The 12,939-nt window shown below is 45.2% G+C and overlaps 1 protein-coding gene and 1 long non-coding RNA gene across 4 annotated transcripts; both read left to right on the forward strand.

Moving 5' to 3' along the window:
- The first annotated feature begins 445 nt into the window (after positions 1-445).
- Positions 446-10,704, forward strand: LOC137341522 (uncharacterized). 3 transcript variants are annotated; one of them, XR_010967045.1, is made up of 3 exons: positions 446-575; positions 1,154-1,317; positions 7,004-10,704. It is a non-coding gene; the product is annotated as an uncharacterized lncRNA (long non-coding RNA). The 3 variants fall into 3 exon arrangements; XR_010967046.1 differs by having other exon boundaries at positions 555-619; XR_010967044.1 differs by lacking the exon at positions 446-575 and having other exon boundaries at positions 629-1,317.
- LOC137341521 (uncharacterized) lies at positions 2,359-10,704 on the forward strand. The gene is made up of 2 exons (XM_068004660.1): positions 2,359-7,305; positions 10,248-10,704. The coding sequence occupies exon 1, from the start codon at positions 2,890-2,892 to the stop codon at positions 4,459-4,461; it is 1,572 nt and encodes a 523-aa protein (XP_067860761.1). The 5' UTR covers positions 2,359-2,889; the 3' UTR covers positions 4,462-7,305; positions 10,248-10,704.
- Positions 10,705-12,939: the final 2,235 nt, after the last annotated feature.

Genomic DNA, 12,939 nt, shown 5'->3' on the forward strand with positions numbered 1-12,939 from the left:
AATGAAGTACTTTTTGAAGTGTAGTCACTGTTGTAATGTAGGGACCGCGGCAGCCAATTTGCGCACAGCAAGATCCCACAAACAGCAATATGATAATGACCAGATAATCTGTTTTTTTAGTGATGTTGGTTGAGGGATAAATATTGGCCAGGACACCAGGGAAAACTCCCATGCTCTTCTTTGAATATTGCCATGGGATCTTTTATGTCCACCCAAGAGGGCAGAAGGGGCCTCAGTTTAACGTCTCATCCAAAGGACAGCACCTCTGACAGTGCAGCACTCCCTCAGTACTGCACTGGGAGTGTCAGCCTAGATTATGTGCTCAAGTCTCTGGCGTGAGATTTAAACCCACAACCTTCTAACTCAGAGGCAAGAGTGCTAACCACTGAGCCACAGCCCTGAATTACTTTAAGTGAGGATACCTAGGCAAGAACCATAAAAGAACCCCATGCTGCTTGTTAAGGGTGCGGTTGAGTTGTTTACTGGAACATCCTGTGCAGCTGGAACATCCTGTTGTTTGGAAATGATACCTTTAGGTGTTTTGCTGTAATGAAGGAACAATGTAACCAGAATGCGTATGTGGCTCCGAATAATCGGCTGTTATGCTAGTGCTCTCGTGGTAACTGTATAACTATGCAACGCACTGAATGTAACTTTGCTTGCTCTGTTATGCTTGTGCTCTCGCTGTAACTGTATAACTATGCAACGCACTGAATGTAACTTTGCTTGCTCTGTTATGCTAGTGCTCTCGCTGTAACTGTATAACTATGCAACGCACTGAATGTAACTTTGCTTGCTCTGTTATGCTAGTGCTCTCGCTGTAACTGTATAACTATGCAACGCACTGAATGTAACTTTGCTTGCTCTGTTATGCTAGTGCTCTCGTGGTAACTGTATAACTATGCAACGCACTGAATGTAACTTTGCTTGCTCTGTTATGCTAGTGCTCTCGCTGTAACTGTATAACTATGCAACGCACTGAATGTAACTTTGCTTGCTCTGTTATGCTAGTGCTCTCGTGGTAACTGTATAACTATGCAACGCACTGAATGTAACTTTGCTTGCTCGGTTGGACTCGCCGGACTCTGGTAGGAGTCACTGCCGGTGCACTAGAGTAAGCCCCGCGGATAATAAATTCTGTTAAACTCTGAAGGTGTATTCGACTCAGTGATTGCTGAACCAGACTGAGGGTAAAAGAATCCAGATCAACATTTGGTGTCAGAAGTGGGATCTCAACGGTCAGTCACCGAGGATTCGCGAAGTAAGCGGCGGATCGTCAGATCGTTAATACTCGAGTGGTGGCCTTACGAGATTCAGGTCAGTCTGGCGAATACCGGAAGAGACAGAACTTAGGTCAGTGATCAGATATCACTGAGGGTCAGGTCAGTGTACTATCACTGAGGGTCAGTGTACTATCACTGAGGGTCAGGTCAGTGTACTATCACTGAGGGTCAGTGTACTATCACTGAGGGTCAGTGTACTATCACTGAGGGTCAGTGTACTATCACTGAGGGTCAGGTCAGTGTACTATCACTGAGGGTCAGGTCAGTGTACTATCACTGAGGGTCAGTGTACTATCACTGAGGGTCAGGTCAGTGTACTATCACTGAGGGTCAGTGTACTATCACTGAGGGTCAGGTCAGTGTACTATCACTGAGGGTCAGTGTACTATCATTGAGGGTCAGGTCAGTGCACTATCACTGAGGGTCAGGTCAGTGTACTATCACTGAGGGTCAGGTCAGTGTACTATCACTGAGGGTCAGGTCAGTGTACTATCACTGAGGGTCAGTGTACTATCACTGAGGGTCAGGTCAGTGTACTATCACTGAGGGTCAGGTCAGTGTACTATCACTGAGGGTCAGGTCAGTGTACTATCACTGAGGGTCAGGTCAGTGTACTATCACTGAGGGTCAGGTCAGTGTACTATCACTGAGGGTCAGTGTACTATCACTGAGGGTCAGTGTACTATCATTGAGGGTCAGGTCAGTGTACTATCACTGAGGGTCAGGTCAGTGTACTATCACTGAGGGTCAGGTCAGTGTACTATCACTGAGGGTCAGGTCAGTGTACTATCACTGAGGGTCAGTGTACTATCACTGAGGGTCAGGTCAGTGTACTATCACTGAGGGTCAGGTCAGTGTACTATCACTGAGGGTCAGGTCAGTGTACTATCACTGAGGGTCAGGTCAGTGTACTATCACTGAGGGTCAGGTCAGTGTACTATCACTGAGGGTCAGGTCAGTGTACTATCACTGAGGGTCAGTGTACTATCACTGAGGGTCAGGTCAGTGTACTATCACTGAGGGTCAGTGTACTATCACTGAGGGTCAGGTCAGTGTACTATCACTGAGGGTCAGTGTGCTATCACTGAGGGTCAGGTCAGTGTGCTATCACTGAGGGTCAGTGTGCTATCACTGAGGGTCAGTGTGCTATCACTGAGGGTCAGTGTGCTATCACTGAGGGTCAGTGTGCTATCACTGAGGGTCAGTGTACGTGCTGAGGGAGTAATTACGAACTGTGTAAATTCAGGAATAGGCACTTGTGTCAGGTGTTGCGTTGGCGGGATTAAAAACGATTGTGTGAATTTACAAAGGGAAATAAAATGGGTAATTGTCTAGATACCACCAATGAATCAGGTAGTGCCTTACAGACTTTCTGTGAACAATATCCGGACAAGGCAAAACAATTTAGACAATTATCAGGTGGATTAAATAAAAAAACTACGGAACGACCGCGTTGAAGTTAGGGATAGGACTCATTGAAGGAGGTGTAGTCAAGTCCGCAGGCGTACTAAAGAAAGAATGTGCTTATGAGAAACGCTCTAAACAGGAGTCTAACAAGACCTTGGGCGAGCCTAGAGAAACTGATAAAAGTGGATTATGTAATCCAATGATTGGCCTTGCCTTGACTGAGGGAGACGATGATGATTTGGATGAATGGAATCGTAGGTCCCACGTTGTTCCTCAGGCCCCTGCTGCCCCTCCCCCGTACGTTAACATCTATTCCCCGGCGGCTCCCGTACCAGCCGTACAAACCCCTGTGCCAACACCTCAAATACCCGCAGCCCCTGTTCCTCCGTCACCGACCATTACTGTACGAGTAAACACTCCCCCAACCATTCAAGCGGGGAATCAACAAACGGGTCCCCGGTACACCTCCCCGGTCTCCTCCCGTACCAGAAGTAAGAATAAGAAACCATTGGCTCCACCATCTAACACCCCAACCAGCCCATCCAGTTTAAGAAAACGGAGCAATCAAAGACAGATGATTCAGGGTCAGAGACTGGAGAGTCAGGATCTTAGTGACACGGACAGTGAAGATTTAGGAGACGACTTGTCATCACTAGACTCAGAACCTGGTACTGAGACACCAGCCAGGTATAAATCAACACCCCGTCAGTTGCCAGTAAGACAAATGCCTAACCCCGCTTTCAACGCAGCCAATCCAGTGGGCGCCGGTAATGCTCAGACCATAGATGTTTATTACCCCTGGAAACCTAATGAAATAATGGCTATCCTAACTGGGATGCCAGATAGAAAGAAATCCCCAACCTCATTTGTAGACTTCCTTTGGACTACTATACTTGTCTATAATGCGGAATCAAGAGACTTGTGGGCATTAGTACAGCAAGTTTTAACCCCTGCTGAGCACGCAAGATTTTTGGCTAACTTGCAGTTTGCAGATCACGCTGCTTTGGCAAACCATCATGCACAGAATGATGCTCGCGAACGGGCTATACTTACCGCCTTAACCACCACCCTACAAAAGCCGATTGACATATCCAAGGTCCTAGATACGAAACCCAAGAGGGGTGAGGGAGCAGAGGAATTTCTAGAAAGATTCTCCGAGGTATATCGGAGTCAGTCAGGAGATGCAAACTATCGGAACGGAGCAAACTCGCCACAATACTGTGCTATCCTGATAAACTGCCTACCGACTCAGGTTTCTGAAGCAATTAAGACTAACAATATGGACTGGTCTGACAATAGTCCCAGCCAGATGGCTAGGGCAGTAAAATACTACTGGAAAGAAAGTAAGAATCAGGAAAGTCAACCGCAGGTCAAAATCAAAGCTGAGTATGTGATGAAAAAGGAAGAGCAGAAACCTACCCCAGACGGAGTAGAATACCAAATGGAACCCCAGTATTGTGTCCCAGGATGGGTTGATGGACAAGGGTACGGGTATGTTAGACATCCTAACGGACCAACTGCCCCTAATTATGGCCCACCCTACGCTCCCCTGAGACATAGTTTCGACGGTAGAAGAGGAGGAGGGAGACAAGCAGGGTCAGGCACCTGTTTCAACTGTGGTCAGCAAGGCCATTGGAGCAAGGAATGTCCCTCCCGTAGACAAGGAAGAAGGGGCCATATGCAAGGACAACAGCGGGGAGGTTGGCAAGGGAATCGAGGACGAGGAAGATATACGGACTTTTCCCAGAATGATCCATTTCCCCAGTACTGACTAGCTAACCTTGTGGTAAACGGGATCCCGAACAGGAGCCCGTTCTATCACTAATGATTGGAGGATACCAGTACATGTTCCTAGGAGACACCGGAGCAACTATGTCATCCGTCCGGTCGGAGCTCAATCTCCCTGAGTCCGGGGAAGAACAGAGTCTGTCTGGTTTTCAAGGACAAGTGAGCCAGTACCCGATATCTGAACCACTTGAAGTACATTTTCGGAATGAATCCGTAAAACACCAATTTGTAATTACAAATGGATTAGACTGTAATCTCATGGCTAGAGACCTGTTATGTGCATTCTGACTGAAAATAGAATGTGGGAACGAAGGAATAACTGTGAAACCATGGGCCCCTAAAATACAATGTTACGTCTCCATCACCCCACAATGGTGGACTCTGGACTTAAAGGACGAACCCCCATTTCATGTAACCCTAGCCTACGATCGAAGTGGGAGAGATAAGGAGTTGGAGAAGTTGTACCAAGTTTATGAAGGGATGGAGTGGGATGTTGTGTACTCAGATCCTAACTGCAATCTACAATAGCCTCCAATCGGCTGCCAATCTGACCTTACAACAGGACATTACCATATACAGTTCGCACTCAGTAACTGCACTATTAGGCCAGCTGCAGACTCAACATCTTACCACTGCTCGACAAAATAAGTATGAGATATATCTGCTGAATAATCCTAAACTGCAATTTAAACATTGTACTACTATCAACCCAGCATGTTTTCTCACAGAACCACCCCTTGAACAAACTGACCCAGGACACGATTGTTTATCTCTAATTAAGGAAGACGCTTCTGTCAGAGACGATCTATCTGATGTCCCAATAAAGGATCTGGACATAACCATGTACGTAGATGGGAGTGCCTCCATTGGTTCCCTTGGGGAGCGACTTTCTGGATATGCAATAGTGAATCAGGACGGTAACACTGTGGAATCTGCTGCCTTTGAGCTTCCATATTCTGCCCAACAAGCGGAACTGTTTGCATTAATAAGAGCTTGCATTCTAGGGAAAGACTTGAAGGTTAACGTTTATACAGACTCGAGATATGCTTTCGGGGTGGTTCACGATTTCAGACAGTTATGGAAAAACAGAGGGTTCCTGACCTCTGCAGGTACACAAATCTCTCACCAGAAATTAGTCTCAGAATTGTTACAAGCCCTTATGCTACCAAAACAGATCTCAGTTATAAAATGCTCCGCCCACACGACAGGACAAACCCCAGTAGACATAGGGAATAGATGCGCTGATCAGGAAGCTAAGGAAGCGTCTCAGAAACAGCAGGTGGTTGTACCTAGAATGATGAGCCAGACTAAAAGCTCAAACAAAAGCAAGTCTCCCTCGGAAAAACCAATGCCAACCATCCAAGACGTCATTAAATTACAGGAAGACACTCTGACTGTGATAAACAATTGTGGAAACAACTTGGTTGTACTTATGACTGTGTATCTAAATTATGGGTCACCCCTGCGGGGCAGACTTGTATGTCGGATGAATTAGCATTATGGGTTATTGAATGTGTACACTTTGCAACTCATTGTGGTGCCAAGGCTACTAGTGACACGTTACTGGCCACATGGTGGCATCCTAGGTTGCAAGCCCTAGCTCAAGGCATCAGCAATCGTTGCCTCATTTGTCAACAACACAACCTCGGGAAGGGAGTGCCTTGCGAATGGGGTAAAACCCCTTTGCCTGAAGGTCCCTTTGAGACCCTCCAGATGGACTACATTGAGTTGGAAAGATGTCAGAGTTAGAAATATGTTCTAGTTATTGTTGATGTATTTAGTAAATGGATAGAGGCCTATCCGACTACGGATAACAAAGCCTCCACGGTTGTAAAAGTTCTGATGAAAGAAATCATCCCTAGGTATGGAATTCCAAATCAATTAAGTTCAGATAATAGCCCTCACTTTGTGGGTCAGGTAAACAAGGAATTCTGCACCCAAATGGGCATCAAACAACAGCTACATTGTGCCTACAGGCCACAGGCCGCTGGTTTGGTCAAATGTGCCAATCAGACTTTAAAAAATAAACTGGCTAAACTGCAGGCAGAGACGGGTGCTACCTGGCTCACACTTTTTCCCGTAGCCTTATTCCAGATACGTACTACCCCGGCCGGTGCAGCAAGGCTAAGTCCTGCTGAAATTATATATGGTAGGCCTTTCAAGACCCCAAGGAACCAGAACGTCCCGAAAACCGTCCACCTTCACCACATGACGACAGAAATGACTAACTATATTTTGTCACTAACCAAGGTATTGAGAAGCCTCCACTCCCGGGTACGAGCCGCCTATGTCGAACTTCCTACTATAGCCAGTCCATCTAAAATCGAGCCCGGAACGTACGTATTAATCAGGAATTGGACAAGGAAAGGACTGGAACCTCGTTGGGAAGGGCCCTATCAAGTCCTAGTCACCACCCCTACTGCTGCTAAAGTAGAGGGGAAGAGCGCTTGGGTTCATCTCCACCACTGTAAAACTATCAGTCCCACGTCTAAAACTTAAAATGCTAACTTCTCTTTTCTTCCAAGAAATCTTCTCTATACAGGTGTGTCGTGACCAGCCATGAAGGCCTTGCTATGGATCTCCTGCCTTGGACTCTTGCTGACCCTGGGAGCAACCAGAAAAAGAACATGTCGATGGGACCGGCTTGAACGCATACACCATCTATGCCAAGGAGACGTACTTCGGTGCAACGATGGTGACCCAGAAGGATTCGGGAAGTGGAACGTCACCCGGATAAACGGCTGTACCGGGCTCCTGAGGCAGCCCCACCGTACACTGGAGTTGGGAGGTCGATCGGATGGTGGCCTACCATGTCACTGGACTGAATGTAAATTTGATTATGTCTGTCAGAATGATAGGTCCCTCCCCCCAGAACAATGTCCCTGAGCTAGAGACACTGAGAAACACAATCGTTACTTAAAATTTAACCAAGAAGGGAAGCGTAATGGGTTGGCCCCTATGAATCCTTTTGATTATGCAAGGTTAGAAGGTTCTCTGCCACAGAGACGTAAAAGAGACCTCCGACACACTTTCCCTGAAGAAACACCGACGGGTAACCTATTCAAACAAAGAAAGGGACCTCGCCTAAACCGCAGGCACGAGAGGAAAATGGAGGTAGACTCTAGGCATCCTCTGCCATTATATAAATCCACCCTGACTAGTAATCTATTTGTACGAACTCACGAGACATTGTATGACCATAACTCTGTTGTATGTTACCCTCCACTCTCATCAGTTGAAAGCATGTTCACGCCCTCCCCGGTTGTCAGACCCCCAGACTTCCTTCTACCCTCCCATCTTCCACCCCCTCCTACGAATATAACTCTCCCATATACAATTGCCCCATCGGCAAATTGTATGAATCTTGACCCCAGTGGTGGCGGGGATTCTTATGAGAATTGTTGGAATGGTACAGGATATGGATGTCGGACAGTATGGGTGACGAGCAATCACTCCTGCCTAACCACCCAGTGCATACGAAGGGAGTGTGACGTGTCGGAAGGACGTTGTACCTGTATAGAAAGTAGATGTATCCCTATCTCAGTCGGTGTAGAAGTCATGTGTGGAGAGGGATTGGGGAAGACTAAATAGGCGAACGGCCAAACGTCTGATTCATATTGGTTAAGAGTGGGAGGTCAAAAATTTGAGGTCGTTCCGTTTTGGTCTCGGTTACAGCCGGAATGGACAAGCCACTCCGTTACATCACGTGCATTAAATTATCCGGTTCCCCCTGATTTTAGAGACTCCACCCTGAAGATACTTCCTATAATCTACACCCAACCGGGTCACTTTTTTCTTAGTAAAGGCAAGGCTACAGCCTCGGCTCCTCGGAGTGTGGCTATCGGAACCCTTCCCCCGACCACGGTTCCCTGCCCCAGTCAGTGGACCGCGCAAAAACGAATTGTTGCTCGTGCGGTCTCTTTGGGAGGTCACGGGAACTCTATTGGTTATGGATTTGCAGGCTTATTTTCTCTCGGCTACCAGGGATCCTAACAATCAGCTAACAATCGCAATTATATCATTTGCGGGCTGACGATTCTACCACTGGCTCAGGGGTAGTGTTCCCACCACTGAGCTTAACGGCATTACAGGAGCACCTTCACCAAGAAGGCCCACCACCACCTTCTCAGGGCAAATAGGGATGGGCAATAAATGCTGACCTGGCCAGCGACGCCCACATACTGAGAATGAATAAGAAAATAACTTCCTAGCAACAGCTGTGCCTCCTATTTCTCATTCTAACTTACCCTGAGTGAGTGTTAATCCAGGTAATGTGGAATAAACCTGATTTCCAGTGATTCTTGAACCTGGACAATAGTCAAGCAAAGTAAATCACCCTCACAGTAGTTTTTGTCAATCAAAAGTGATTATTTAATGATTTAAAAAGTTCCCACAAGCATGAAGCAAATCAGGCAATGCATATAACCTTACTCTACCCATTATACATTTAAACAAGCAGCAAGTAAATCAAGTAATACATATAACCTTAAAACCAAGGATTTCTTTTCATCAAGGCAGAAGAGAGTGATCAATTTTCGTCACTCTTGAAGTTTTTTCCTTTGTTGTTGTTGGACATCCTCCCTCTAGATAAGCTTTGTTAGGCTCCAACACGACTGCAATGCCAAATTCATCATGATGCCTTCTTTTTATGTTGTTTTGGCCCAATTGGGCATTGAATATTGGGGAAAGTGTCATTTTGTCCAATCATCCATTGTTGCTATGCCTCAATGATTGATAGTTACATCAGTTACTACCAAGTACTATGGTCTCATGTGTTTTCTAGACACTGGGAATGTGGTAGGCCTCTATTATCAGTGCTGCCATGGCGACCTGCCTCTCTCTTGTGGCTTTGCGTGGCTTATTAATAGCTGCCTCAGTAGTTTTTTTTAACTACTTTGTACGGTATCTTTATCGGCTATTTTGCAAACCAAAGCTTGTTGAAGTCTCTGCACATTTGCAGTTTTGAATTTATACTGACGCCCAAATGTCCAGTTTTAAACTGGTGTCCAAATGTCCAAAGGGGCAATGTTAACCCTTTCCTTAATCCAGGTGTAATGTCCAAAGGGGCACGGTTAACCCTTGAATGTCCAAAGGTCCAGTAGATTCTAAATTCACAATGCTTACAGTAATTCAGGGCTGGAGTATCAGCTGTGATCAGTGGGTAGCATTCCTGCCTCTGACTCATGAAGGTTGTGGGTTTAAGTCTCACCCCAGATCCAAGTTCAGCCCCAAATTGAGCCCTTACGTTCCCCCTCCACGACCCCACCGTCCTTGAACCCCAGAATCTGAGGTCCTCTATCTATGATATATTAAAAACCTTGTATATAGCACCCTCCCCCTGTATCACACTCACTTCTTGTAGCACCTTCCCTGTAAGCTTGTTGATAACACTTCCATTGCCACCACAGCTCTGCTGGTACTATATTAAAAATCTGCTACACAGAGCGCTGTTTCCGTAAGTGTCTCACTCACTTCCTGTCACACATCAGCTGTCACACTTTGTTTATTAGCTCATAGCAAAAAGAGTAGCAAATCTGCACTGTTAAGGTAGAAAAATGTAAGTTAAGCAGATCGAATTCTCCGTGGTGCTGACTGTACATTGTGTATAAACTCTACTGTTAAAAATCAACACATTCTCCAACTCAATCTGAAGATCTGTTCATAATAAATTATTAAAATGGTTTGTTAGAGATTTAGATTGAGAAATAGTAAGGGAAACCATTTTATATGAAATAATTATTTATATTCTTATACTATCTTCCATTTTAGGTTATTTCTATAGTTAAAAAACCTAAAATCGAAAGACTGCAAAAAGGCTGAAAATGTAACTGTACAAAAGGTTACGACAGCAGTCTCCAAGGTCAGCTGACTCATATCTACATTTAGATTCACTTCGTCACCCCCAACTGGAGACTCAGTTCCCTTTTCAGGCCTTGCAAACCCAAACACATTCAGCAGGCCTGGGGACATCTTGATAGGAACTGGTACGGAGAGTGGGTAAAGAGTTCTGGAATGCAGCTGCCTATGGAGTAGTGCAGCTAGAAACAGTATAAATGGCGTAAAATTGTAACCATCGGCTGGGGAGATGAAGAAGTGGGGACACATCTGGAGGTTTGAGCTGTAATGTGTGTATCTTCTGCAGCAAAGCATCCTTTGTGAACTCGGTGTTGGTCATGAGTATATGTAACATTTAATCTTTAATAAACAGCAAATCCATGCCCAAGAATTCTTCTATATTATTACAAAATTCATATTCCTAACAAGTTAATGCGGTTATCTTGTTCACAGTCCTACATTCACAACAACACCATTAAGTAACACAAGATCTTCAGTATTAGTTGGGGCAGTAAACTGATGGGAGAAGATTGGCCACTTGTTATACACCTGTCCGGATTTCCTCATGGTTGAAGTCAAATTATCCCCCCAGAGAGTTAGTGAGAGTCTCAGAACAATCTGGTACATTGTTCTAGTAAACAGCAACTAATAACTAAAATCTAATTTACCCTCATGATGTGTAATTTACGTTAAAAACATACAATCTAATTAATATGACAAGGAGAAACTTTAGCCGTATTCACACCAGCCTCATACTGAATGAATTTGCCATCAGATTGAGTCAGAACAAGTTGGGTCTGATTACAGTTTAGACTTAGAGGAAGTTGGCTAAGCTTAATTCATGGGTTTACAAGCAATTGTCAAGTTTTGCAATGAATTTGTTGATCAGAGGTTACGTAGGAACAGGAGACCACTCAGTCCCTTGAACTTCTTCTGCCATTCAATTCGATCATGGCTGATCTGTACCTCAACTCCATTTTCCCACTTTTGCTCCATATCCCTCGATACCCTCACCTGACAAAAATCTATCGATCTCAGTCTTGAAGTTTCAATTGACCCCCAGCCTCAACAGCCTTTTGGAGGAAGAGAGTTCCAGATTTCCACTACCCTTTGTGTGGAAAAAGTGCTTCCTGATTTCACCCCTGAATGGCCTAGCTCTAATTTTAAGATAATGCCCTCTTGCTCTGAACTCCCCAGGTTATAGAATTTCATATTCATTGGGTAGATTTGAGGCGATCTACAACAAGGGGACAGAGATACAAGATGGAAGAGATTTAGGACACAGAGAGCAGGAGAAACTTTTTTACACAGAGAGGGTTGTGAGGCTGTGGAATTCACTTCCAGAGTTAGTGATTGAATAGAGACCATGGCAACATTTAAGAGTAGGTTAGACGGATGGTTGAAGGAGGATAAAGGGATATGGGAATAAGGCAGGCACATGGGATTAGGATACTCACCTCCTGACTCCCTAAAGCCTTTCCACTATCTACAAGGCACAAGTCAGGAGTGTGAAGGAATACTCTCCACTTGCCTGGATGAGTGCAGCTCCAACAACACTCAAGAAGCTCAACACCATCCAGGACAAAGCAGCCCGCTTGATTGGCACCGCCACCTTAAACATTCACTCCCTTCACCACCAGCGCACAGTGCCTGCAGTGTGTACCATCTACAAGATGCACTGCAGCAACTCGCCAAGGCTTCTTCAACAGCACCTCCCAAACTCGTGACTTCTACCTCCTAGAAGGACAAGAGCAGCAGGCACATGGGAACAACACCACCTGCACGTTCCCCTCCAAGTCACACACCATCCCGACTTGGAAATATATCGCCGTTCCTTCATCATCGCTGGGTCAAAATCCTGGAACTCCCTTCCTAACAGCACTGTGGGAGAACCGTCACCACACGGACTGCAGCGGTTCAAGAAGGCAGCTCACCACCACCTTCTCAAGGGCAATTAGGGATGGGCAATAAATGCTGGCCTTGACAGCGACGCCCACATCCCATGAATGAATAAAAAAAACTGCTTGTATGGAGGATAAACACCAACACAGACTGGTTGGGCCGAACGGCCTGTTTCCATGTTGTAATTTCTGTGTATATTTATGCCGTGTATGGGGGATAAATATAAAGTAAAGGTTCTTTTGATGACCGCTATGCAACATTACCACTACACCACAAACCTGCTGTTTGCTGCATTCCTTCATATTAATTTGGCACTGACAGTAAGTTATGCCATCTCATGGAAAGCTCATGCAAGTTAAACTACTGAAATAACCTTTCGTCCACTGTTAAATGGGCATAGATTGGTTTAAATTATTTAAAACTCTGTTCTAAACCAAGCTTAGATAAAATAACAGCCAACATTTAGAGGACGGAAACCAGAGATCTGAGATAAGCAATCTCAATAAATAACCAGAGTTACAGAGAATCGCAACACTTGGTCTGTGGTGATCTAATATAATTTTAAACATTTCCAGAATTACTGAGCAATGCATCAGTCAACATCTTCAAACTTGGTCCATAACAAGAACCCATAAGAGAACTAGACCTAGGGAGGAGCCCTATCTCCAATAAAAACACAGCGCCGCAGAGCAGAAAGTGGCTTTACTTTCTAACCTCACAATTG

The sequence above is a fragment of the Heptranchias perlo genome, chromosome 24, assembly GCF_035084215.1.
Source record: "Heptranchias perlo isolate sHepPer1 chromosome 24, sHepPer1.hap1, whole genome shotgun sequence".
Classification (NCBI taxonomy): domain Eukaryota; kingdom Metazoa; phylum Chordata; class Chondrichthyes; order Hexanchiformes; family Hexanchidae; genus Heptranchias; species Heptranchias perlo.